Raw genomic sequence first — 26,103 nt, 5'->3', positions numbered from 1 at the left:
TGGTTAGATGCTAAACTGCATTTCGTTGTCTTAGTACTTGTACTCTGTGCAATGACAATAAAGTTGAATCTAATCTAATATAATCTAATAAAATGCTGCTTCACAGTGTGGCAGCATGTGGTAACAACAACAACAACAACAACAACTTCCTTCTGCTGTGGCGGTGAAGACAAACTGGATGTTGAAAAATCTGAACTAAAAGGTCCAAAGATTTAGCAAAACTATAGAAATTTAACCCCGACATTCTGGGCTCAGATCCGGCCTGGGACATTTTCCTCACTTCATCCTCTCTCTCCCAATCTGTTGACTATCTAATGAAGTCAAAAATACCCCAAAATAATCTTATGAAAAACAACATCCCAATTATTAACGATTTTAATGTTTAATGTCCCTTGTTCTCTGTGGCATCTTGACAGCATCTATCTAACCTGCTATTTGAAAAACTCCTTTGGTCTGACTCTCCATCAGACTGACAGCAGCTGTGGTTTCCTCCGGGTTTGAACTTGCAGTTTTATGCTGACATCAGCAGAGTATCATCCAGCCTCACTGAGCTCTACCAACCCGGATGTTTTTACCTCAATTCACTGGCGCTTCTGTCCAGACCTCCAGCAGCCAAATCACTGTCAGGAGTAAAAAAAAATAATATTTTTATTCAATGAAATAGAATCCATATATCAAGCTTAAATTCCCGTTTGGGGTCAAAGCCAATAACCTTTAGGGGAACCATGATTTGGGACTGTCTGTTTTCTTAGTTCCTGCAGTAAGAGACATGAGTCCATTGAGTTAATATAGACACAGACTTTATTCTCAATTCAAACCACTGACCAAGATCAATTTATCTGACTAAAAACTATAATTGCTGTAGTTTAAATAAAAGAGAGGCTGCCGCAATGAGACTAAAATCATTGAGAAAGAAGTGAAGCTGAATTAGATTTTTTAGAGGAAATATAAGGTTGCGTACCGCTGTATCGCCGGGCTGCGCTGCACCGTCTGCTCCCAGGCGCTGTCCCACTACCGGACGGCACGGGGGTTTTGACCTGCTCCGTCTCCGACCTGGGCCGGTTCCCCCCTCCTTAGCCGACCTGCTGGTCCCGGGCTCCCCCAGGAGCACCATGTCGATACCGAGCCGAGTGCGGACACCCGGTCAACACAGTCCGGCGCAGCGCAGAGCTCCCGGCTCACTCGAACCGCCAACCTCAGCCTCCCGGGGACTTGGATTACAGGCGCGCGCCACCGCGCCCGGCGGGAGGCTGACCTGCAGGTCTGGGTGATGAAGAGGAATCTGATGTTATTCTGTGATCACAATACGTTACAAAGAATTAGATTACAGCTAGAGTTGGGAATGCCCTCAATTTAAGGGAAATTGGCAACTGTACAGAGCTTAAAAAAATTTAAAATTGTGAGAGAAAAAAAAAAAAAAAAAATCAAATGTCTTGGTGGCCTGGTTAGCTGAGGTGTTCACCATGTAGCTGATGTTCTGGGTTCAAATCTGGCCCGGGACCTTGTCTGTTGTCCTCTCCTCACTCCCCCTGTTTTTCCTGAAGGCAAAAATCTGCCTTTAAAAAACTACATCCCAATTAATCGTTTAATATCAAGAGTCCTACAGTGGTTTCTGTGCATCTTGACACACATCTATATGCTTACAGCTCGCTTGCTGATGTCACTCTCCATCAGATTTAAACCGTAAATGTAGTTTTACCCCATCCATCTCAATTCAGGCACTTCTGTCTTCAAGCAGCCAAATCCCTGTCATTCCCTTCCTCTTCATCACCCAGACCTGCAGGTGAGCCTCCCGCCGGGCGCGGTGGCGCGCGCCTGTAATCCAAGTCCCCGGGAGGCTGAGGTTGGCGGTTCGAGTGAGCCGGGAGCTCTGCGCTGCGCCGGACTGTGTTGACCGGGTGTCCGCACTCGGCTCGGTATCGACATGGTGCTCCTGGGGGAGCCCGGGACCAGCAGGTCGGCTAAGGAGGGGGGAACCGGCCCAGGTCGGAGACGGAGCAGGTCAAAGCCCCCGTACCGTCCGGTAGTGGGACAGCGCCTGGGAGCAGACGGTGCAGCGCAGCCCGGCGATACAGCGGTACACAACCTTATATTTCCATTAATGTAGACACAAAAGTACCATGATGCTTTTCTGTCATTCAAACCTCAAACCTCTGAATTAGTGGATGTTGGTCAGACTCACAAGTCGATGGCTGCACTGCCTCCTGCTGAACTGATGAAGGAAATACACAAATAATCTTAGAAAAAAGCTAAACCAAGTTTCCTAATCAAAATCAGAGAAAGGTGAGGTGAAAAGCCTCACCTACATGAATGAATTATCTGCTAACACTGCTAATGTAGCGTCAATTAAAAGTAAAGACATTTTCAATTTGCACATTTAACTGTGATGTGATGTTGATGATGGGTTTGAATCTGGTTTGGGACCAATCTCTCCTGTCTCTCTCTCTCTACTTTCAACTGTCAAATAAAGGCATAAATGGTATTTAAAAAAGTAAAGAGATTTTTTTTTTTACACCTTATTGAAAGTGGCCTGTAGTCATACAGTTGAAATAACATATACATATAAATAAAAAAACAAGATATATACTGAACAAAAACATAAATACAACATGTAAAGTTTTGGTCCCATGTTCCATGAGCTAAAATAAAATATCCCGTAATTTTTCCCCCAAAAAATCTTATTTCTCTCAAATCTTCATCCCTGTTAGTGAACATTTCTCCTTCGGCCAAAAAAAATTTTCTTATGAACTGTAACAAAGTAAAATTGTTGCTTGTCACGTTTATATTTTTGTTCAGCGTATTCTCCTTCAGTAACAAATCTACTTTTGACCTGTTCAGACTCCATCGACACTGGGTTTGAATCCAATAACTTGAATCCTCTTTCATAACTTCTGCCACTCGGGGAAATATAAAAAAGACAAAGATGCACTTTATTGATCCCCTAGGGAAAATTCGGGAGCTATATATTGAGATATGTAGTTTGCCATAGACTGTCTAGGGCTGTCAAATTTAACGCATTAATTTAGATTACTTTTAAAAATAACCGTTAAAAAACGTAAATTAACGCATATGATTTAATGATCTGTTATGGCCACATTTTAGGCTAAGTGATAGGCCTATGTTAAATTATTTAAAAAAAACTGTTCTGGCCACATTTTAGGCTAAGTGATAGGCTTATATTCAACGAAAAAAGACATGTATTTGGAAAAATGTCTGAAGATTTGGAAATAAAACAATTTATTTATTTCTAATGCCACCTTTAGATATTTCTATTCAATGCTTTACTCATGTGCCACAATAATGTAATGTTTTTGAGTTAAAATATCTTCATTTTGGGGGCTTTTCCAAGCAAATATTGATATATGTGATTGTTTACGATGAAATCAGCATATATAGTCTATATTTTTGCCACCCTTTAAAATCTCCATGCCACCCTCTTGCCACCCCATGAATATTTCTCTAGATCCGCCCCTGCATAGACACTGTATGTGAGGGTCGTTTGTCCCTGTACTAAGTGAGTCAGTTCAAGTCGTTAAGTGTGTGAACCCATTGCTCCAAGATGAATTCCTGTACATGTGTGGTGGTTCTTACATGACTGTGAGTGTGAAGACACAACAGAGCAGACACACGGGTTAGGATTTCATATTGCACTTTATTCAGCTCTGGGCGGGTAGAGCCGGGCCAGGCCGGGCCAGGCCGGACCGGGCCAGGCTGAGACCGCTTCACTGTCACAGATCAACACTTATTGCTTTCAGGCTCCTGGTCCACACACATCGAACCCAACTCAAGGATTCCCACACCGCAAACTTTCCACACATCTTTTTAAAAACGTCTACTCTCTCTCTCTCTCCGAAGAGGTCTGGATCTGAATGTCTGTGTGTGTGTGTGTGTGTGTGTTTGTGTTTGTGTGTGTGTAAAACCAACACTGGAGAAAATACTGCAGCTTCTGTCCTGCTTTCTGAGAGGAGCTAGTGTTGAATGGAGGGATTGGCAGATGAACGGAGAGAGAGGGGTCGGCGGACACAGTAAGGTTCTGGTGGAGGCAAGAGGTTTCATACGACGTGACGGTAAAAATGTCAGCAGAACGTGCTTCAAAAACTAGATTAAAAACAAAAAAAAAACAAAAAAAAAACATAACGCACGACATTGTGATATTCTTTCAACATCATATGCAGCTTCGGACCATTTCAACATCATACTGGGACTGTACAAAAAAATAAAAGGCTTTCACTTTTAAAAGATATCATTTCATGGCATTGTGTGTGTGTGTGATTCAGTGATTTTGCCTGGATGTGGATTACAGTTTTCATTTGAGAAAGCTCAAGAGCACCAAACAGGTGAGAAGACAACAGCTGTTCAGGCATCATGTTAGTTTCCCCTATATGGCACAATCTCTTGGGAGCTTTTCAGTCTAGACTATGTTAGCCTGGATATGTACATAGATGTGTATATACTGTATATATATATCCAGTGGAAGTATGTTCTATGCTCTCAAATGTATAGGAGGTCACATAGTTTCCATTGCTCTGAAACATTTTCAGCCATTCATTTGTAGCATGAACTTCAGCATGGCCTCGATTCTACATGGTTCCACAAATTCATAAAATGTCGCCGTTGTCCTGTGAAAACCTCGTAAAATCTCCAATTTTGGTGATGTCCATGTTTTAATATTAACTGAAGGATTACATGCTCCTGGTTGAGTAAATTATATAACTCTAAATCTGTTCAAAACCCCATGGGATGAACTCTAACAAGCATGGTTTTTCTTAGTTTTCTGTAAAATCGACATTTTGGAGGTTTTGGAGATTTTCCCCAGACAGTAACGATATGTTATTTGGTGGATGCTTCCATTCAGAGAGCTTTGCAGCATCACAAATGCATACATTTTTTAATGTGTGGCTCCAGTGGGACTCAAACGCCTCACCTCGGCAGTGTTAGTGCCATGCTCTACCCACTGAGCTACATGGGCTCTTCACATTAGTTTAGTTTATTTACACGGTAATAAAACATAGAGGCAAAGTGTTTAAAAAAAAAACACAGTGATAAAATACGATGGTAAAAACGCAATAAGACACTTTCTAATTTGTTCAAGTGAGATAAAAAAAAGGCCAAGTGGCTTAATAAAACATCTTATCTGAAGAAAAATCTTTTAGTTCAAGCAATTACCAAACAAAACAAATGAAGAAGTGGCATCTAATCCCATTCAGATACCATAGAAAGTTTTCTTGCATTTTTCTTGATTATGGAAATGTAACTGAATGCCTTTTCAGCATTTGTATCGCTTGGGACTTGCTGAATTGGACTGAATTGTGGAACCATGTTGAATCCTACAGTGATGTACAGATGAATACTAAAAATTCTTCCATAACTGACTTTACCACTCTATATCATTACTCTATGTGATTGCATTAGCAGTGCTGGAAGTTCCCCATGAGGGCAAAGATGACGGAGAAGGAATCACCACATCTGTCCTTGGATGTACAGACAGTGCTAACTCTACAGCAGCACTGCTGCACTCCATCTGAGCAGGTTTCCATTTTCTGACCAAGACACAAAGTCAAAAATCACTACAGTAAATCTTAAAGAGCAACTTAACACTAAACCCAAATCTGTGTAAAGCCTGACATCTGATGGTAAAAACATGCAGGCTTTACACAGATTTGGGTTTCGGGGTTTAGTTACTCTCTGAATAAAAAATATAAAAAATTACAGATTTGTTGCTTTGTCTCTATTTAAGTCTTAAGTTGGGTATAGGTTCTTTATAGGTTAAAGTTAGGCTTAAATTCATACTCAGCTTTTTAAGTGAAAATTATGAATATAATTAGCATTACTAAACAATTAGTTCTAGCTCTACAGGTCAGCCAGATAGTAGCATCTCTTTAAGCATTTATAATAAATTGGCCTGTAGAGGGCAGCGTATCCCAAAGCATGATCAGGCCCAACTGCTGCCATCCAGCCTGAAGGCGCGCGCACACACACACACACACACACACGCACGCACGCACGCACGCACGCACACACACACACACCTGACTGTTCTCAATGGGACGGCAGCGCAGCACTGCACATGCAATCACAGCCTTCAGGGACAGCTGCACCTCTAACTATCTATCTGTTGGTGTCGGGTAAACATGACGTACAGCTCATATGATTTGAAGTCTACTAGGTCACATGACTGGGATAAAGCCATCTAGGTCACATGATGAGGATGCACGTGGGTGAAAAGGCCTCAGTGGTCCAGGATGCGGAGGTTGCCAGATACAATTTTATTTTCCAGCATGGAGCCAGCGGGAATGTCGATCCGATCTCCATGGTTGGCGATGATGATTACTGTTCCCTGCAAGGCAGAAGAGGTGCGGGGTTAGTTTTGATTATCAGCACACAAAATACAGGAAGAGAGGGAATGGGTGGCAGGGTGATGTCATTTTTTAAGATGCTATCCCATAACCAGGGTATGAAATTTTAATCCCCACGAAATGAACTCCCATTACCTTTACTTCCTGGATATCGGTGTATCTTTAATTGTGACCTCATGCTGCACCAGTAGCCGTAAATACAAATTCTAAAACCATCGCAGGTTTTTTAAAAAGTCCCGCCTCTCCACCCCTCCCATCAAATAAAACTGCCTTTTTCTTCCTGACTGACATTCAATTGGTTTAGACTTTTGAATGATCCCTCATTGCATTATGTCCCGCCCCAACATCCTGTTTCAAGAGGATAATGGAAGTAAAGATGATGTTTCATGGGGTCTTTAACCCCCGCCAAGCTCCAGATGTTGGTACAGTTTGTGTTTGGTGATAAATCAACAACGGTCACCTGCCACAATGGCCAGTAAGTTTGCCTGTTCTCAAACTTTGTCCCTGCTAACATGTAAATGTGAAAGACTAGGCAATCTGATTATAAACCCTGAGGATTATACCGGGACGTCCCTTACAAAGACAGGTCAGTAACAGAGAGATTAAAAGATTTCCTTCTCTGCACTTCCTCTCCACCAAATGAATGAACATGGATATTAAAGAGGCCACAAGCCTCCAGGCTCAAGATCTTCTTAGTCATTAAGTCTCAGTAGCCTCCAGTTTACAGTCAGTTCAGTTTCTATGATACTGTATAATCTTACATCCTGTACTTTAACTTCAGCATGGGCACTTCAGTAAGTAATACAATGTTTCTAGGTTAGAAAACTTCAGAGATGGGACTTCTGCACACTTGGAGCATACTGCTGCTGATGCCGAAAAGTCTCGTAACTACAATTTAGGTGATTTCTTTTTTTTCTTTTTTGCTTGAATTGAAAGTTTATGTGCAAGTTTATGTGGTTTTCAACTGACGGTTAAAACCATTTCAAATATACATTGGCGAGAAAGAGAAGATACATTTCAGATTCATTTCTTCACTCTTGGAAAACTGGAAAGCTCAACCAAAGAATTAATCTAGCGTTTGATTCAAGTGTATAAAAATCCCTTCCTCGACACTGGCAGTGTGTGACATAACTTTCCCCTCTCACACCTGAGCTGGGTGAGTTGTCGTTTGCACAGTGTGTCCTCTACAACACTGGTGACACTTACCTTGAGTGAAACGTGTTTCCCAAAGGTGACGTCTCCAGACACTGTGAGGTGGTCCAGCTCCAGCATGTCGGGGATGCTCTCGAAGCGAGTCACGTACTCCTGCACCTACAGACAGACAGACACAGACACACAGACATGAGACAAGATACTGTGTGTGTGGGTGTAGGTTTGTTGTCAGGATCAGAATCACAAGGTGCTAGATGCAGCATTTTAACATCAATAGATCATTACCACGACAGAAGTATAATTTAATGGGAAATGCTTTTCTGGCACAATACAGGAAGACGGCGCTGTTCTTCCAGAGCAAACAGAGCTAAAGTTTTCAGAGTTTCTGGCAACGGCAGATGGTGGAAGGAGGGAAAGACTGATGGAAAAATCAGTTACAACCTGTTCTCTTCAGTTAAGACAAAGAGAAAACAAATTACTCCAAGAAGGGAGAAGGAGGGCAAACAGCAACATCCTCTTTGTAACTGGGAGTAACAGGGTTTATGGGGAATGTGGTCTTCATTTTGAGAAACAAAATTTTGGTGTGAGATAAAGGGAACTAATCATCTTTTCACGGTTGACTAGTCAACATAAGCTGATTGGGCTATAACTTAAAAAAATAACCATTAACAAATAAAAATGAACACGAACTGTGCATTTTGGTTTTGACTGATGAAAATGTATTTTGTCATAGGAATAGGCAATATCAATTTACAAGATCACTGTACATAACATGTCAGAAACAACACAACTGTTAATATTATCACGCAACCTGTGAAGAGGTTGTAGTGACTTTAGTGCTACACCCGAAGGTGACAATTAAGTAACGGATAATCATTGTGTAACTTTTGGCCAAGTGCAAGACTATCCAAAATATTTTTCAACACGTATACGTCTAAAAGAAAGAAAGGGCACAAACAATAAGCCTGAAACGCAAATGTGCAAAAAATTAAAGAGCAAACCCCTCCCTAAAAATCAAAACAAAACCAGTAGACGTCGACACACATCCTCATGAACGACAAGTCGACTGTTTTGAGCGAGCAGAAGTGCAGTGTGTAGTCCACTGTACCAAGAGGAAGGTATCCTGAGTCAACACCCACCTGTTAGGACTGAAGTATGACCTGACATCATCACAGTGGTTTCTACTGGAAGGACGAGCCCTACCTTGGTGAAGGAGCTGCCCAGTTTGACGTGGGGCGTGGTGGGGAACTCTCTCTTGTGGCTCATGGTGAGAGAGCCCGCCTCCAGGCTGTACAGGTTGGACATGACCAGCAGCAGGTCGGAGGTGGTCTTGACGGGCAGGAAGCGGCTGCGGGGCACGTTGATGCCCAGGGCGTTGTCGAAGCACTTGATGGCGGCGCCGACCGCCGTCTCCAGCTGGATGACGTTCTGCCCGCCGTCCAGCGTCTGGACCCGACAGGACGGCCAATCAGGAACGAAGAGAGAAAGAGAGAATCCAAAATTATTGGATTTTTTTTTAACCTTTTTCCAGGGAAGGCATGCTTGCTCTTTTCCACCGATGCCCTACTTCACATTCATACATTAACACACTTTCACACCAGGGAGCCCAGTACAACCTCAACCTTTTTAGTTCTACTTCTTCTGCAACTCCACTGGAGCAGCTGGTGGTTGACAGCCTTGCTCAAAAGCACCTGTCAGTAGTTGTTGAGGGAAGGGAAGAGCGTTACTCATTTACTTTCCCCATCTACATTTTCCCTAGCCTCACAAGCCAGTCTTGTCTGGTTTGAGAGGCTATGCATTTTGCCAATCTGGGGATGTGAACCGGCAACCTCCCGATCATAAGCCCACTTCTCTAACCTAAATGCTACAGCTGCCACTTACATAAAATTTCAAAAGTTGTGATTTTTAAAAAATTATGTGATTCGTCCCACAGATTTCAGAATCATAAATTTGTCTTGGTGACACTGGCCTAACGAGTTTCACAGTGCAAGCTGACTCACATGGTGCAGGGAAAAGATCATATACAGTGCAAAGGGACAGTGAGAGACACACAGTGGCCATAAAGAAGAAGAGGGATAGATAGTTAATACATAGTTACATGACATAGTTAATACATAGTGTCCCTTTCTCTCTCTCCATCTCTCTCCAGCTCTCTCACACTTACTAATTACTTGATAAATAAAAAAAAAACAATTCCAAGAAAAGCCAATGGACTTTCGGTCAACCTCCAAGCTAAATATTTAATTAATTTTACATTACAGAAACTAAATTGAATCACTGCGTTATGCAATAGCTCACTAACAGGAGTGCACAGTAATTCAATAACATATATCATATGATGACATCTAATAAAAGATTGATTAGATCTGGGCCTCAGGCATAGGCTTAGTAAATATCACAGGTAGGGATCAGGTGAACTTATATAACATTTGCCATTCAGTGGACGCTTTTATCCAAAGTGCCTTTCAGTACCATGAGTGTACAGTACAGTTTCAGCATGTGTGGTTCCCCTTACCCTGCAGTGTTAGTGCCACACTCTGCCAGTGTAGGACCACACACACACTTATGTGAAGCTAGACAGCCTCACACAGTTATCACTAGTTACATAACACTATGTCACGGCATGTGATTCTGTAGCCAAGGGCCAGAAAAATTACATCTATAGATTGAGCCGGCAATAATCAGGAAGGAGGTTGTAGTTTGGTTTCAAAGCTCGGCAGTGAATATATTACGCCGGTTGCATATTTGCATACCCTAAGGCGGTGCTTCGCAGCTGGGGGTGCTGAGGCACGACGCTGCGGAGTGAGCGCAACCCAAATAATGTCACCTCAAATCAAGTCAGATGTGTTTGCTACACTGCTTTTAACAGAGCAGCTTCGTCACAAAGCACTTTGCAGAGAAACAAATGATGGAAATACACATAAAGACAGAGAGAATTAACACATAATGTTATATTAAGATACAAGGTTAGAGATTGTGTGTGTGTGGGTGTTTGTCTTTGCGTGCGCATACTCGCATATGTGTGTGTACCCTGAAATTACGCTCAAATGCATAATGAGATAATCTAAATCAAACAAAAATCACACTTCAGTAAAATTCAGTTGATTAAACATTTACTCAAACCTTTTCCTTAACGTTAATGTCACTGAAGCTGGCTCACTTCTGTGATTTTCATTTCATTTATCAATTATTTATCGCCTCAACATGAAAATAAACTGCATGAAAATTTTGTGAGAGAGCAGTTGATCTGTTGGAGAAAAGATAATATATGAAATTTATAAAGGCCAATAATTTACATCTTCTTTGGGAGTGTTCTTGCTGAGAGTAAACCTAATTAATGTGCCTTTTCTTCTGCAAATTTCAGAGAACTGCTGCAGTGGGGGTCTTTGGGGGAGATTAAAGTGTCTTTGAAGGAAAATGTTTGGAAATAAAACTTTTATCTTCGGCTCTGTCTCTCCTATGGCGTCCCACGCACACACAGACACACATACACTCTCTCTTCTCCTCCCAAACAGACACACACAAACACACACTCCTCTCAAAAACACACACACATGCACACACAAAAGCTAGCAAAGGAGTCCAAGTGGGGCAGATGAGCCACCAGAGAGGTGACCAGAAAACTGGATTGGATTTAAACACCTCTGTTCTCCTTTTCTCTCCTCTGTATGCAAATCCACACATCAAAAACAAAAGCCTCAGAAACTGGAGGCTTGCTGGGGCGGCAGGGAGAGACTTTATAGCGCCGACACACACAGGAAAGCGGCTTTAACATGTGGGTTTCTTTAGGAAGCCTGGATGCTTTTTTTTTTCCTTTTTTTCTTTTTTAGTGAGATATGATTTATTCAGGAGGGTTGCTCTCTGTAGAGGCAGAGTGGTGCAGCTATCTCTCTGCTCTGCTCTACTATACATGGCTACTGCTTCTAATGTGACACGATGGCCCTGCTAAAATAGGACAGATGATATTGCTCAGGGAGAGAGACGAGAAGAAGAGTCTGTTTGCTTGCGGGTTGAGGAGGAGGGTGGCTGGGAATTTACCACAGTTCCATATTTTAGTTTTTAGTTTTATACATATAGTGCAGATACATGAGAAAACAATACAAAGACAATCATGCCGAAATAGGAAAGCAAGCGAGAGTAGAGAGTAAAGAGTAATGTGCATGTGTATTCACTTCATGCACTATTAAAGGCCTGGGAATAGAAGTGGGTTTTAAGCAGGGTTTTAAAAGTGTTGATAAGATTTGGCTGATCTGATACGTAAGAGAGGTTTGTTCCGAGTTTCGTATTCGTATAAACTCGGACGGAGAGCCGGCTCAGAGCTGCTGCTCTGAGGATCTAAGGGGCCTGGTGGAGTTGTGGAGGCACAGAAGCTCGGCAATATAAGAAGAGGCAAGACCATGGATGGCTTAGTAGACAAAAAGCAGGATTTTAAAATCTCTTCTATAGCTGACAGAGATCCAGTGCAGCTAGAATTGGAGTAATATGGTCTCTTTTTTGGCTCTGGTCAATAGCTTGGCTGCTGCATTTTGTACTATATACACAGGGTTCATACAGACAATATTAAATCAAATTCAAGGACTTTCAATGACTTTTTCCAGCACTATTTTTCTGTTCATAAGGACATTTCCCTAAACCTTACTGCATTTCATATTACAGGTTCACATGTTCACATGCTTTTAAGTCATCTTTCCCAGAATACATTGGTCTTCTTTTCTATGTTTTGACTTGCATTCTGTCAAACACTGCAAACATTTTATTTATTTGCTTATTTATTTATTTCAAGCTCTTTTTAAGTACTACAGTTTCAGGCTCATTTTCCAGGTATTCCAGTACTTACAGTTTGAAAAGTTAAATTCAAGGACTTTAAGCACTTTAAGGACCTTGTATGATCCCTGTATGTATATATATATGTATATACTTTTCACCTTTACCTAAGCTCAGTTGTACTGCAGATGGCACCCCTATATGCCCCTAAGCACTTGATGTCTATGCCGGACTCTCAAGTCACATTAGAAGAACATTAAGGACCAGGAGGTTGTGGGTTTGAATCTTGGACTGGCTGGGAAAGACAGATTCATAAATTTAAACAATTTTCAAATTAATTATGATTACATAATTAGTATAGTCATGAAAATTTGGTATGAAGGAAAAGTGTGGAAGCCCTTTATCTCTCAACATAGTGTTTGCTAAAATGTTACCAAGGACACATGGATGATTTTGGCGTGTGTGTTCTTATCGCTTAACTAACGGGCCAAGAGGGTAACATGGGAGATGAGGGTTAGAGGTCAGGGGTCACAATTGATGAGTTGTGGCCAAGATGCTCCTGCTGTTAGTGTGTGAAGTGACACAACCTTTCCATTATCACCTAAGGGTATGGCATGTCAAAACATATGCACGTGCAAACACACACACACACGCACACACACACACACACACACACACACACACACACACACACACACACAGCTGTGAGGTTATTAGGTCACAAGGTAATCACATCTGTTTGGAAGCTACCCTGTAATTTGTTCCTTAAGCATTTTCCACAAAGTCCTTTGATGTCTGTGTCTGTGTGTGTATGTGTGTGTGTGTGTGTGTGTGTGTGTGAGAGAGAGAGTGTGTGTGTATGTGTGTGTGTGTGTAAGAAAGAGCGAGCGAGTGAATATGCGAGTTCCCCTCCTCTCACATGGTGGCTGATTTATGAACTCCATTGATGTGTGAGGGAAGTACAGAGTGTATTTATGCATGAGATTTCTCCCCCTTACCTTATGTGTGTGTGTGTACTGTGTGTAAGTGCATGTGCGTGTGTGTGTGTGTTTTGAGTTAGTTCCCCTATGTGCGTCCCCTCACCTTGGGGTTGACTATAATCTCCAGGTCCATGGCATTCTGCTCCTGCAGCCTCTTGATAGCAGCCAGAGAGATCCACAGGTTGTTGGTGTTGAAGATCTTGAACTTTGTGACCGACTTGAATTCGTCCACGTGGGCCTTGGGCACCTGGGCGATCTCCAGCAGACGCAGTTTACCTTCATACTGGATCAGCGTGCCACCCTGGAAAAAGCACCAAGTCAGAGTCATCATTTTCCCGGTCATCCTGTCAGTCTGTGGCTGATGGAGTCCAAAATTCACCAGCCGTTCTCAACATTTTCCCAAATATGATTTTTAGAAGGGGAGAGGATCTTCAGATGATGGCTGGTTACCTGTCAAAGTTAAAAGCTACCAGGCACAGCCAAAACTAACAAACATTCAGCTTTGCGTGGCTTGTGTTAATTTCCCACCCTGCTCGAAATGCCAGTAAGCTTTCATAAGCCACAAGACAATGGCAAAGCTATAGTGAGTCCAGGAGTTTAATTATCCCTACACTAAAAGTGCAGGCGACAGCAAAGGGAAAGGCAGGGCAAGCACCAAGTGTTCTGAATTTTTTATGCATAACTAAACAGGTGCTCATTATTAAAATCCCACCCAGCCCCTAAAACACACCCAAATGTGTCAAAAAAATTCTAGAGGCAGAACGAGGCTGTAAGTCTGACAACCATAAAAGCCCCAAAAAACACCTGACTTAGCACTGTCTCACCTCATTACACCCACCTTGAGTGCTACTGGCCAAGAGGCAAACCACACAATCCATAATCTAAGGTTCACAGGCTAGGTCAGTATATTGATTGATATATTGAGTAATATTGCCATTCTAGCTCAATATTGCCTTCCAGTGCCAAATCAAGCCAAATCAAACCAATTTGTCATTTTCACCTAGAGAGTGCAACAAAGAGAAATGAATCCTTACTTTTCCCCTAGACTAGGACTACTTCAGTTAAAATAAGAATCACTTTATTTAGGTTTGATGAATATAACTGGATTTGTTTCGGTGGCATCAGAGCAGAGACATTATGACAACTTGCATAGTAACACACTAAATACTGACACACATGGTACAAGGCCAGGCCTTCACACACAGGTGTAAAGGAACAACATCAAAACCCAGTCTTCCTCCTCCCCACACACCTTGACGTCGGCGCGCGTCTTGTCCGTCACCTCCATGATGAACTCGCAGCGCTTGCCGTTGGGCTGGCTGACCAGGTGGTGCAAGATGTGCAGATCCACGGTGGCCCCCAGGTTGTCGATGTTGGACACGAAGATGTACTCCTTGCCCTGGGCTATCAGCTGGTCCAGCAAGCCCGAGTTGTAGAAGCTGGCGTAGATGTCGCCGTGCCCGGGCGGGTACCAGACGTCGGCGTTCTGCCCGGTCATGCCCATGTTGGTGGCCACCGGTAGGAGGGACTCTTTGTTGACGCGAGGATACCTGCAGGGGGGAGGAGGAGGAGGAGGAGTCCAGATGAAGCCGACCCACTACAAATGCTTTTCTTTCCTTTGACAAAACAATCACAATTATTTGGTCTATTATCTGTAGAATAGTAGAACATGACCCTGACCCTGCATTTTTGTGGTAGTCACACACTTGCATCAAAGTGTCACACATGCAAGTAGCTGTTGTTCTGTGAAAACCATGCAACTCCAATTTTGGTGATTTTCATGTTTTCACTTCAGTTGAAACTGAAGAGGGTTGGGAAATTCCCTGACCTCTTAGGCTTATGAAACTAAAGGAAAATCTACAGGATAAAGTCAAAAATGCATTGTGATCAAGCTAAAACAAAGCTGTTTTTCTTAGTTCCAGAAAAGTTGACATTTTGGAGATAGACGGTTTCCACCCGACAGCGACAAAGTGTGAAATGCAAGTATAATTTTCTGTTTGTAGAGCCTCCGTGACGAATTTTCTCTGCTTCTGTCAGTATAAGTAACTGATAAGGACAAAGTTGCAACCAAAAAAAGGAGAGATGAACTCATTCAGCCCGCTGCAGAGCTTTGAATCTGGGATTGCACATATAAACAGATAAACAGCACAAAGAGAATACAGAATGTGTGAAATCTTTTTGCTTCACATCTTATGTAAAACCATGGAAACTTTGCCACAAAGCACCATGCCAAATACCATGGCAAACTTTTTGAGTTTTTCCATGAAGGCAGGCGAGGCAACAAGCCAAAGAGTCCAAGCCAACGTCACTGTGTGCATTAACCTGATCAAAGGGTTTCTAAGAGGGATCCGCGTCAGGTCGAGTTAACAAACCTCATTTTAGGGAAACGGGACTGAGTGGGAGTCGGCTTTGTTTTGGCAGTTGGAGGATAGTCACGGCACAGATGAGCCGGGTCAGGTGAGAGGAGGCACAGAGGAGGTGTAGAGGAGGTGCAGACGCCTTTTTTAAATGGAGGATTAACTCCAAGCGACGGTTCTGAGGAAGATGTTCCAGATGGTGAGTGGTTTTGATGCGAGCTCATGGACTTCAAAGGTTTGCACAGGTTTTACGTCATCTCAGACCCAAGTGAGAACACCGCTTTACTTCCACAACAAGTTTTTCTTCTTCTCTCACATCCACGACCGCTGCCATGGAGGGGACAGATATTCTTCCACGAGTAAATGAACACACGTCTTATTAAAGGATAAACTGGATTTTTTTTACGCTTATTCAGATACATTGGTACCTTAGAGGTTTAGGGAGATTTAGGGTCAGGAGCAGCTACATAGGGAGTCAGTGTCTTGCTCAAGGACACTTCAGCAGGGTGGATGCTTTCTGACATGGGGGTTTGAACCTAAACTTACTCACTAGGCCACCCTGCTGCTTATAGAAAAAGTCTATTATTCCAATTATGTAGCATGGAAATGTGGCTGGACAGCACTGGCTGTTGATCTACTGCACAGTCAAGCAGTGAATAAATGTAGGAATTTGGAACACTAATAATAATAATAATAATAATACACTTTATTTATATAGCGCCTTTCAAAACACTGTTTCAAAGTGCTTAACAAAAAAGAAATAAAAGTATAGTAAAATACACAAACACAAAAACACAACTACATGAACAAGAACAATGAAGTAAAAAACAAGAAATATAAAATAAACACCAATAAAAAAATAAAAATAATATAAAAACCTTTTCATAAAAATGCGTTCTGAGGAGAGACTTGAAAGAAGATACTGATCAGACACAGTGACACTACAGGGATGGAAACAGGAAACAAACCTGTGATTCCAGTTATGGGAAAGGTCCCACCCTTGATAGCAAGGAAGCAAGACTCTCTCTCATCTCACACACACACACACGCACACACACACACACACACACACACACCAATACACACACACGGAGCAGTGTTGCAGTCTCTCCAACCCTGTAGTCTCGCCAGCAGCAGTTATTTAGGGTGTTTTCTGAGGTAGATGCCAACTCAATTAAGCCAATCAAATATTAACACTACAATGCCGGGCTCTGATCAATATTTAACAACAAGTTGTGTGCCCTTTGTGTTTGCACGAATCCAACAAGGCAGCAGTGTGTGTAAGGCACGAGATCTGCTTCTGATGCAGTGAATGGGAAGCAATGACAAGGGATTCTGGGAGTTCAGTCCGGTCTCATCTGCTAATTGTGATACACGACTTGCTGTTTCTCTCATATTCTCATGCCTTTCTTAGAATATTTAAAAAAATGTTGTATCTTCATTTCATTTACTTGTCTCCCTCTCTATCCCTTTAATATCTCCTTTCTCTCCGTTGCCCTTTCTTTTACAAGAAATTAATGTCAGTCAGCAAAGAATGAATGGCAGCTTAGCAGAATGCTTCGCAGGGCTTTCAGCAGTTTTATGCCTTTGTAAATCAAGCCAGGCCTGAGCTCAGCACATACTACTCGCAGATTATTTACGTCTCTGTCAAGGACACTTAACATATTTCCTCAGTTTTTCATCGTTTTTGTCACAAAATACAAGAACGTAGGCTATATTTAGCTACATTTGCATTTAAAACGAACTTGCTAAGCTACAATTAATATATTCCTCCAATTTCTTGCTCTTTTTCAATGTTTGGAGGAGGTAAATGACAGACGCCTTAAAATTACACACAAACAAGCTGAAAACAGGGTGGGAAATTAACATCAGCTGCCAGACAGATGCTGTTAGATATTTGGCTGTTGCTGCTAAATTTATCTATTCCACCAGTTACTTTGGCAGGTAACCAACCAGGACTTTTTGGCTGGTAAACAGTGAAAGCGGCTGGTGAAATTTGGGATTTGCCCTGTGGACTTAAAAAAAAACTTAACTGGAACACTAGATAATATGGACTGCACTAGAATTGAACTTGCTTTGTAACAATTAACATCACCACCTGAACTATCCACTTCTCTCAGGTCTCCTATGAATTGTCAATCCCCAACTTTCTCTGGGCTGACAGTGAATCCCACATGTATCCCACACACCCCCGCCCCCACTGTCCAAAACCGCTTTGTACTACACTTCCTCCAGCGTACATACGAGTGCTCTAAATAATTCAAAGGAAATAGTAAAAAGTAAGTGCAATTAGACTGACAAGTCGGCGAGACCGTGGTTTTAAATATTAATGGCTTGCTCCATACATTAGATTTCCTGTGGAGCGGCCTCTGTTCTTCACAGTTTGGGTACAGAGACAGGAGCAGAACGCACAGCGGGAGATATATATTCAGATATAGACCAGTACATAAGGAGAGACACTGAGTTCAGTCAGTAGACCACGACCGATATAAGACGTTTGGACCCAATACTGATAATTGGGAAGAAAATAAAAAAAATCTTCTTGAATCTTCTTCTTCTTGAATCTTGGATTTTGTTTCAAATTGTTCTTTCCTGTCAAAGGTCCAGTGCAAAATAAAAATAGCCTTACGTTAATGGTCCAAAATTTTTTGGGGGAACTGATACGCATTACTAGCAGGACCAATATTCATATTTCTATATATCAAGTGCTAGTAGGGAGTGTGCGTGCAGAAAAAGGCTGTGGCAGCTCTGTGTCTGCCTTTCTCCCCTCTAATGTCTAATTTCTAAAACATGACAGAACAGAAGTCTCAGTGTCGTCAAACTGTTGCTCTGGCAACGTGCCTTCCTTTTCAATATGGCAAAGTGAAGGAGAGGGAAGGATAGAGATGAGTGGAAAGCTTTGACTCTACTGGTTACTTGTAATATTGTCAATTTAGGAATTTAAACTAATGCTGCACACTTTCTAGGTGGCTCTGGATGAGATGGCCAGTAAAAGTTCATGGTATGCAAAGTATTTAGAGCGCACTGCACTATCAGGTGACTGGAAGTTTTTTTTTTGACCGTTTTTATGGTTAGCAAAAAACCTGGACAGTACAATGGGCTGATTCAATTCTGCACATCATTATACAATGCTCCACAAAGCATTTACTGTACATTTCAGGCTGGTAGCCTTATCCAGAGAGATTTACAAAGAGTGCAATATACTGCAAGTCCAAATTTAAATTCCTACACTGAAAAAAACATTACAAGCAACCAACAGAGTCAAAGCCTTTCAGTTCAAGTCTCTCCTCACACCAGGCCCACTATTATCCCCTGTGACACTGCCATGTTGTGTTACCTGCTCTGGTTGAAGGTGTGTATCTTAACACGGTGGTGTGTGTATTTCTGCAGGATCTTCTTGGTGTCTTCATCCGTGTTGAAGGAGTTCATGAGGACCAGCGGCACGTCTGTGTTGTAAGTCTTGTTCAGGTGCTGTGGAAGAGAGAAGGGGGAGGGAGGTTTAAAAACAAACGAATGCCAGTAAACTTTATTTAAGCTTCATTTATCCAGGGAAGACTGATTGAGCATGTGTGCTCTTTTCCATCAATGCCTTACTTCAGTTATACAGTTACACCCTCTCACACCGGACGGTTCAGTGCCTTGCTCAAGGGCACCTCAACAGTAGTTTTTGAGGGAGCAGACAGGGAGTTTCCCAGACTGTTTGGAATTTGAACCGGTGCCTTCTGGCGCTTTCTGGAAAAGTGATAAATTGTTGCATAAGCCCACTTTCCAGCAACCTCACTTTATCCTGGATATCAGTTCTCCATAAACGAGTTCATTTCATTTTTGTGGTTGTGTTTGAGAAGTCTGTCTTCAGGCTAACCATTCGCATTAAAATGGCAGGCGTTGATACCGGTTTTGTAAAAGCAATAATGACCTTAAGGCAGCGAGTTATGGTGCAATATTGTTATTTACATTTTCAGTATTAATCCGACACTCTTATCTGGAGAAACTTACAAAGAGCCTTGGGTTGAATATGAAGTGCCAGGAAAATAAAAAGAACTAAGGGGAGATAGAAGCAATTTTTTTTTTTTCAAGATAAGAGAAAATTAGAGTGCGAAGAGGAGGAGGATGGGAAAGAGGATATGATTCAGTGGGGAGAAGCTGACGTGAGGAACTTGTTGAAGAGATGAGCTGGAGAATGACTGTGCTTTTCTAAACTGGAGTGGAAAGGTCACCGAGGGACCAGGATGGAGAGGGGTCAAGTGTGGGTGTCGCTGGCTCCCTCGCTGTTGCTCAATAATCACCACTCCTAAAATAAACACTGTTCACTCAACTTAAAGAGTGTGAGACACAGGTAAACTGTGTCCTTCACCCTTTTGTGTGGCGTCATAACACTTCAAGGATTTTAAAGAGCTCATGCACCCCTCCTAGGACTCACATACACCATAATGAATCGCAAACAGTTATAAAAAAGCATTACATACCATGCGCTTTACAGTGTGTTGACACTGGGTGTGTGGAGAGGGTTTACACAACCAAGAGCAAAGGCAGGGGGGAATGCAGTTCCTGTAACCGTTTCATCAAGTGTTGAGTAATATATAATACGCTATCTTTGACTTCCCCAGTGCTATTCTACAATACTGCGCATCTATCTCATATAATGGCAATCATAATGTGCTCTCACATGACTTTTGGCTTCACTGATATTAAGAAATTGGCTACAGTTGGGTGAAGTAAGCAGCAGTATGCTGATGATGAAGACATTTTGGGCTCAAATGTCGCACATAAAGAAAAAAAAAAAGAGAACATAGTGTATGTTCTCTTTTTTTTCAAGTTTGGTCATACCTGATTGACTAACTGACCTGCCATTTTGATCTAAAGGCTTATGCTTAAATGCTTGACATTTGTTTCTTAGATAAATATAAATAGTGAAGTTGATACCTATGTATGAATTTCTTTCCAAAGCCTTTGCCTTTCCATCAAGGCAAAGGGAGGCTACTTTAAAGAATCTAAAATATAAGATAGTTTCGATTTGTTTAACACTTTTGTGGTCACCGCAAATTCCATTTGTGTTATTTCATAGTTTTGATGTCTTCACTATTATTCTAAAATGTGAAAAATAGTAAAAATAAAAAAAATGTTCAGTTTTGTAGACTGTGTTGATAGCAAAAAAAACAAACAGCATTTTTATACATGTATTGCCAATTAAACAAACAAATTTAAAACTTCTCAAAAAACAAAACAAAAAAGAACCCACATCAGAAGCTTTTCCGGAGCTCTCTGATCTTTAAAAAAAACAAACAGCCTTGCATCCCAGACTTAGGCAGCCACTCTTACACCTTGCTTCACTCACAAATCGACCAGATAGTCAAGTCAAATGAAAGCACTAAATCTTCTGCAGCCAGGTGGCGCCATCCCAATAAGCCCATCCCACGTCTGTTCGCACCGAGAGCTTACGGCGTCAGGACTGAACTGGAGGCAGTCCAAAGTAAATGTGCGGTCATCTGACTGAGGCAGCGTGGTGGCTCACAGGGCCTTTCTCACACAGGAGACGAGGTTAGGGGTCTCTACATGTATGGGATCCATTTTCCCCTCTTTCTAAATGGGCTGATTCAGTCAGGAGGTAATCTGACCAGACCTGCAGAGAAAATGGAGAGCGGTGACTTGGACACAGAGTGCAGTGTGCTGGGGAGAGAGGAGCGTCCCGAGAGGCTGTTATGAAACGTACACACAAATACTATGCAGCCAAGGCACGCATACACACACACACACACACACACACACACATACATACAACAAAGCTCTGGCACAGTCTCTCTGACAAACCCAAGCACACACACACTAAATGCACAAATTATGATAATCACTTCCCTAATATTGAGTTCGTTGTTGCACAATCCATGTCAAATGAGGTCTCAAAGTTTAAAAATAAAAACTTTTAACCTTTCTCTTCCCCTTCATCTACATCTGCATCTTATTGAAATCAATAAGGCATCATAACTTGGTCTGTCTGTTTCATGGACAGAGCAGAAAGTGTTCATATGTTGTGCATAAGGCTGCATGATTATGTAATTCACTTCATTAGTTTATTAGTCTTACTATATGGGGAACATATCATATGACAAATAAACAAATCAAGTGACTGTTAGTCTTGATAATGTGGAAAACAAAATTATTATATTGTATTTTTTTTTAATCTATTGTACATTTGTTTTGCCAAATTTTATGGTTATTGTGTGAAAAAGAAAAAATCTCAATGTACAATTATGCGTGAGTAACTGCAGCCCCCCCCGCCCAACCTCCACCCCTCACACACACACACACACACACACACACACACACACACACACACACACACACACACACACACACACACCTCTCCTCCAGCACACTGCTGTCTCTGTTTCCCTGCTCACCCGCACACCAACAGATTCTCTTTCACTACGGCTCCCTCCAGATATCACACACACACACAAGTCCTTTCAAAAGACCCTCAGCTCATTTTCAAAAACGCATGTCTCTCCCCCGGCACCTCTGATACATAAAAGCAACAGAAACTCGTGCCTGGAGGAAAAGTATGCAGAAAGTGTCAGGGAGAGCAAAAAGTTCAGAGGAAAAGACACATGCTTGTAATTTTCAGATCATGAAGAGAGGCGAGGTGACGGTATGTTTTTTTTCTTCCAAAATCCTCAGATCACCCCGTGACCCATTTTTTCCCGTGCTTCGCCTGCGTCTGGTTATGTGTACTGAAGTCTCAGCTCCTCCCGTGGGATTGTGTGAGTTCATGCAACTTCCCAGAAAAACTAAAACCACTACAACGAATCAAATACGGTAACGCGAAGTGGAGCAGATGTTTGTATCGCCCCAGACAGCAGCGCATCACTTCCTGCTAGGCTGGAAGGAGCTGGTGCGTTACGTCTTGACCTCCATTCAAACCTCGCCACCCCTGCCCCTCTCCTATGTCCATCCCACCCACTCTGACGTCATAGTGACATCATGACAGCTGGGGTGGGAAGCCAGCCACCTCTCTGCTCTGCACACCACACCTCTGAGTTAGGTAACACCAAACCCTGACCGTTCATCTCGCAGCCAAGTCTGCGCTAGGAATGCGAGTTGTTAGGGAGAAAAATATTAGCCGTGTTTCTGAGAAAAGCTTGCAGACTGGAAAAAAGAAAAGAAAAGAAAATTTCAAAGCTATTATGCAGTCGTGGTTTCATAGGCCTGCGGTAGAGAGAGAGGTTTCATGAGAACCTATTAAAAAATAAACAAACAAGTTGTGAGATCACAGCAACTCCCAAGAACGGACAGAGAGTTTGAATGGTGATGAGTCGTAACTCTTCAGATGAAGATCCATACACCCCAAGGCAACTGACATCTAGTTTTCGTGAAGTGGGAAAGAGCTCTGTGTCTGTAATTTGATCTGTTCTGTCTTCCTATCAACTCTTCTACTCTCGCGGTGAAGAACAGCAGATTGTCCACCCTCTCTTTTTAAAAAGATATAAGATATGACAAGTGAAATCACAGTACTTTTGCCTTTGACTTTGTGTCAAATGAAAATTCAAGTGTCAAAAGACTCCAGGTAGCACATACTATGATCTTCAGGACAGACAAATCTCTATTTCACCAATTTATTATGGGTCTTGTCTAGAGAAACATGCCAACGTTTCAGCCTAATGGCCTTCATCAGAGCATTAGGCCAAAATATTATCATGTTTCTCTTGACATGACATGACATGAACAAAATTCTTTATTTTGTTCCAAAATGAGACGCCCACCATTTGAAAAAGTCTTACAAAATGATTAATGGTGAAGCATGGTGCTTTCTGAAGGCCAGTGGGTCACTCCAGCCCTTGTCGGTTAAAGTGAGGACTTTTAATGAAAAGTGGTCATGATTTGAATGGGGCTTTGGTTAAAAGCCTCAAATAAGGTCTGTGGTTAAGAAAAGCTAAAGACAGTTTCACGTTTCATTCTGTCAGATAAAATAAACCATTAACATCCCCACTGGTTATTTTTGAAGCTTTTACGTGTCCTAACAAAGTAAGTTGCCAACAAATGGCTGTCTTAGAAATTGAACTACAGTGAGTTTGTCGCAAAATCATCACGTTATTATGCAGAACAGTCTGCCTTTAAGCCTTTAAACTCTAGTACTCGCACTCTTTTCAATTTAATGATATTCCATTGTAGATTTACCAATTTATTGTTATTTCCAATTGTAGTTTTTTTTATTGTAGGTTTTCAAATTAGCTAGCATAGCATTAGCCTGCTAGTTAACATGTTACCTTTAGGTTCGAGTGTTCGTGTTCCTCATTGGAGGAATGCAACTAATATTGCTTACATTTATGCTTTAAAACTTGTAAAAGCAGTATTGATTTGTGAAGATTGTCTCATATAACAAATGGATAAATACCATAAGCATGTGATAAACTTCACCTGCTTATCAAGACCTGAAGTCAGGTGTTTGTCATGGTTGTGGCCGGTGTGGGTCACTGTACCTCTATCTGCTGCACGGTGAGGTCCAGGAAGGTGTTCTCGTTGCGGACGCTGATCAGGCTCTTGGGGCCCTTACAGCCCATGCTGGTGCCCAGGCCTCCGTTCAGCTTCACCACCACCAGTTTGTTCAGGCTGTCGGCCACGTTGTCCGGCAGGCCGCGCGCAGCTATCTTATCATAGGGCTGGATCTGTGGAGGAGAGCGAGGAAGAGAGACAGAGAGAGAAATTCAAGTTAAGTCAACTGTGCTTATAAAGCTATTTTAAAGTGGTAATCCTCAAATTACTATTTGGTTGCCTTCTTTGGTGCTCAGCGCTCATTGCTGTGGTGTTTCTGCACTGTAATTGCCAGAGACCACCTGTCAATCAAACAGTATGGGCAGGACTGTGACATCTTTTTCCTTGGATATCCTTGTTGTTGAACTTTGAGTTTCTGTAGGTGGTGCTATTTTCTTTGTCTGTTCAGCCATGGTGGCTATCGCTGCTCATGCTAACTACCCAGTTCTTCTCTATTTATTCCAAACGTAAAACAATGTAAAACACATCACTTTCTATGTGATTTTTCATGGGAAAGAACTACCAGACACTGGGTGTTTAGAACAGCAATGTAAAAGCTTTCATGAGCTGGCTAAAAGTTGAATCACTATTGTGTTATATCAATCAGCGATAGAGAGTAGCAAAACAGACATTTATATGAAAATGTTGCAGGTTATTACTTTGCACTAACAGTTTTGTTGCAAAGTGCTTCATGGAACAACAGGGAACTTAAATACCGATAAAAACAAGTGAACACACACACACACACACACACTATAAATTTGTGGCAAAAAGAGGCTAACACTTTTTGTCTGTGAAAGGTGCAGATACGTAATGCACGACACAGCTGGTTTCAAATGTAGTCTTCAGCACTAATGTTGGCTGAGTAGCAAATACCACTGGGGCATGGGTTTGTGTGTGTGTATATGTCTGTGTGTGTGTGTGTGTGTGTGTGTGTGTGTGTGTGTGTGTGTGTGTGTGTGTGGATGGGGGTGGGTCAGTCAAACCACATTACTGGGTCAATACTACAGCTCTGACATCAGCACAATCACATATCATGTATTGACTGCTTCCATTCTCGCCCACACACTAGAAAGCAGTGTACGGAGGATAAGAGCGAGGACGTGTGTGTGTGTGTGTGTGTGTGTGTGTGTGTGTGTGTGTGTGTGTGTATGAGTGAGTGAGTGAGTGAGAGACAGTCATCTTCTAGTCCCACAAAACTATCATTTTCTCAACCAGGGACTTAAGTTACCTACTATCTTTTAAAAAAGTACCGTCATTTATTTTCATTTTGTGCCATGTATAATTTCACAAGAGTAGGCGTCACTTTCTCTCGAAACGATGAGACGGCCTTTTATAATCTTTATCAACCGATGACTTACTACGTCTCCCCTGGCGTTGCGTTTCTCCCCATATGTCCTCCAGCTTGAATGAGATTCATTCTTTCACAAGGCATTTTTAAAAGTGAGATGAAAAAACTACACAAAAAAAACTACAACAATGAGCAGAGGCATCCAGGAACACCAAATCCTAACCAGATGTTACACTGGGTTGGGTTATTAGTGTATGAGTGTGTGTGTGTGTGCGTTTGTTTTGTGTGTGTGTGTGTGTGTCTCCAAGCATTGTAGATGTATTTCAGTGTTGTAACTCCAGTTGTGCGTGAGTTTGTATGGCATAAAGTAATACATCTCTATGATAAATGTTGGTGTGCGTGTGTGCTGTGAATGATGTATGTATGGTGTGTGTATGGTGTGTGTGTGTATCTAAGGAAATGACAAGGCCAGGGGTCATTGCTCATCCTGTCTCCTTTCCTGCTGAAAGCGTCGAGTCACCAAACACCGACTCTAAACTCTGTAACACCCAGCGACAGCGGACACACAGCAGACCTCCTGATGGAAACAGACGGTCTCTCCGCTGCCGTTTATCACCCCCCCCCCGCCCCGCTCCCCCACATGGAAGATGAGGTTACAAACACAACAAACAACCTCA

At 42.1% G+C, this 26,103-nt stretch overlaps 1 protein-coding gene across 2 annotated transcripts in view; it reads right to left on the bottom strand.

The window, feature by feature from the left end:
* Positions 1–3,638: 3,638 nt before the first annotated feature.
* The window catches only part of ugp2b (UDP-glucose pyrophosphorylase 2b), a 45,088-nt gene continuing 22,623 nt past the window's right edge, over positions 3,639–26,103 (bottom strand). For both annotated transcript variants that reach the window (XM_071516030.1, XM_071516029.1), the window contains exons 4-10: positions 24,084–24,269; positions 18,947–19,080; positions 14,505–14,802; positions 13,356–13,553; positions 8,712–8,954; positions 7,563–7,667; positions 3,639–6,337 (exon numbers count right to left, since the gene is read on the bottom strand). In XM_071516030.1, the coding sequence (XP_071372131.1) occupies positions 6,230–6,337; positions 7,563–7,667; positions 8,712–8,954; positions 13,356–13,553; positions 14,505–14,802; positions 18,947–19,080; positions 24,084–24,269 (1,272 nt within the window). In that variant the 3' untranslated portion in view covers positions 3,639–6,229. The remainder of the gene's footprint in view (positions 6,338–7,562; positions 7,668–8,711; positions 8,955–13,355; positions 13,554–14,504; positions 14,803–18,946; positions 19,081–24,083; positions 24,270–26,103) is intronic.

Source organism: Centroberyx affinis, unplaced genomic scaffold, assembly GCF_046629955.1.
Source record: "Centroberyx affinis isolate AG114_WGS23_722 - 3 ecotype Tasmania unplaced genomic scaffold, CSIRO-AGI_Caff_v1 ptg000391l_1, whole genome shotgun sequence".
Classification (NCBI taxonomy): domain Eukaryota; kingdom Metazoa; phylum Chordata; class Actinopteri; order Beryciformes; family Berycidae; genus Centroberyx; species Centroberyx affinis.
This window is presented reverse-complemented; position numbering and strand designations above follow the sequence as displayed.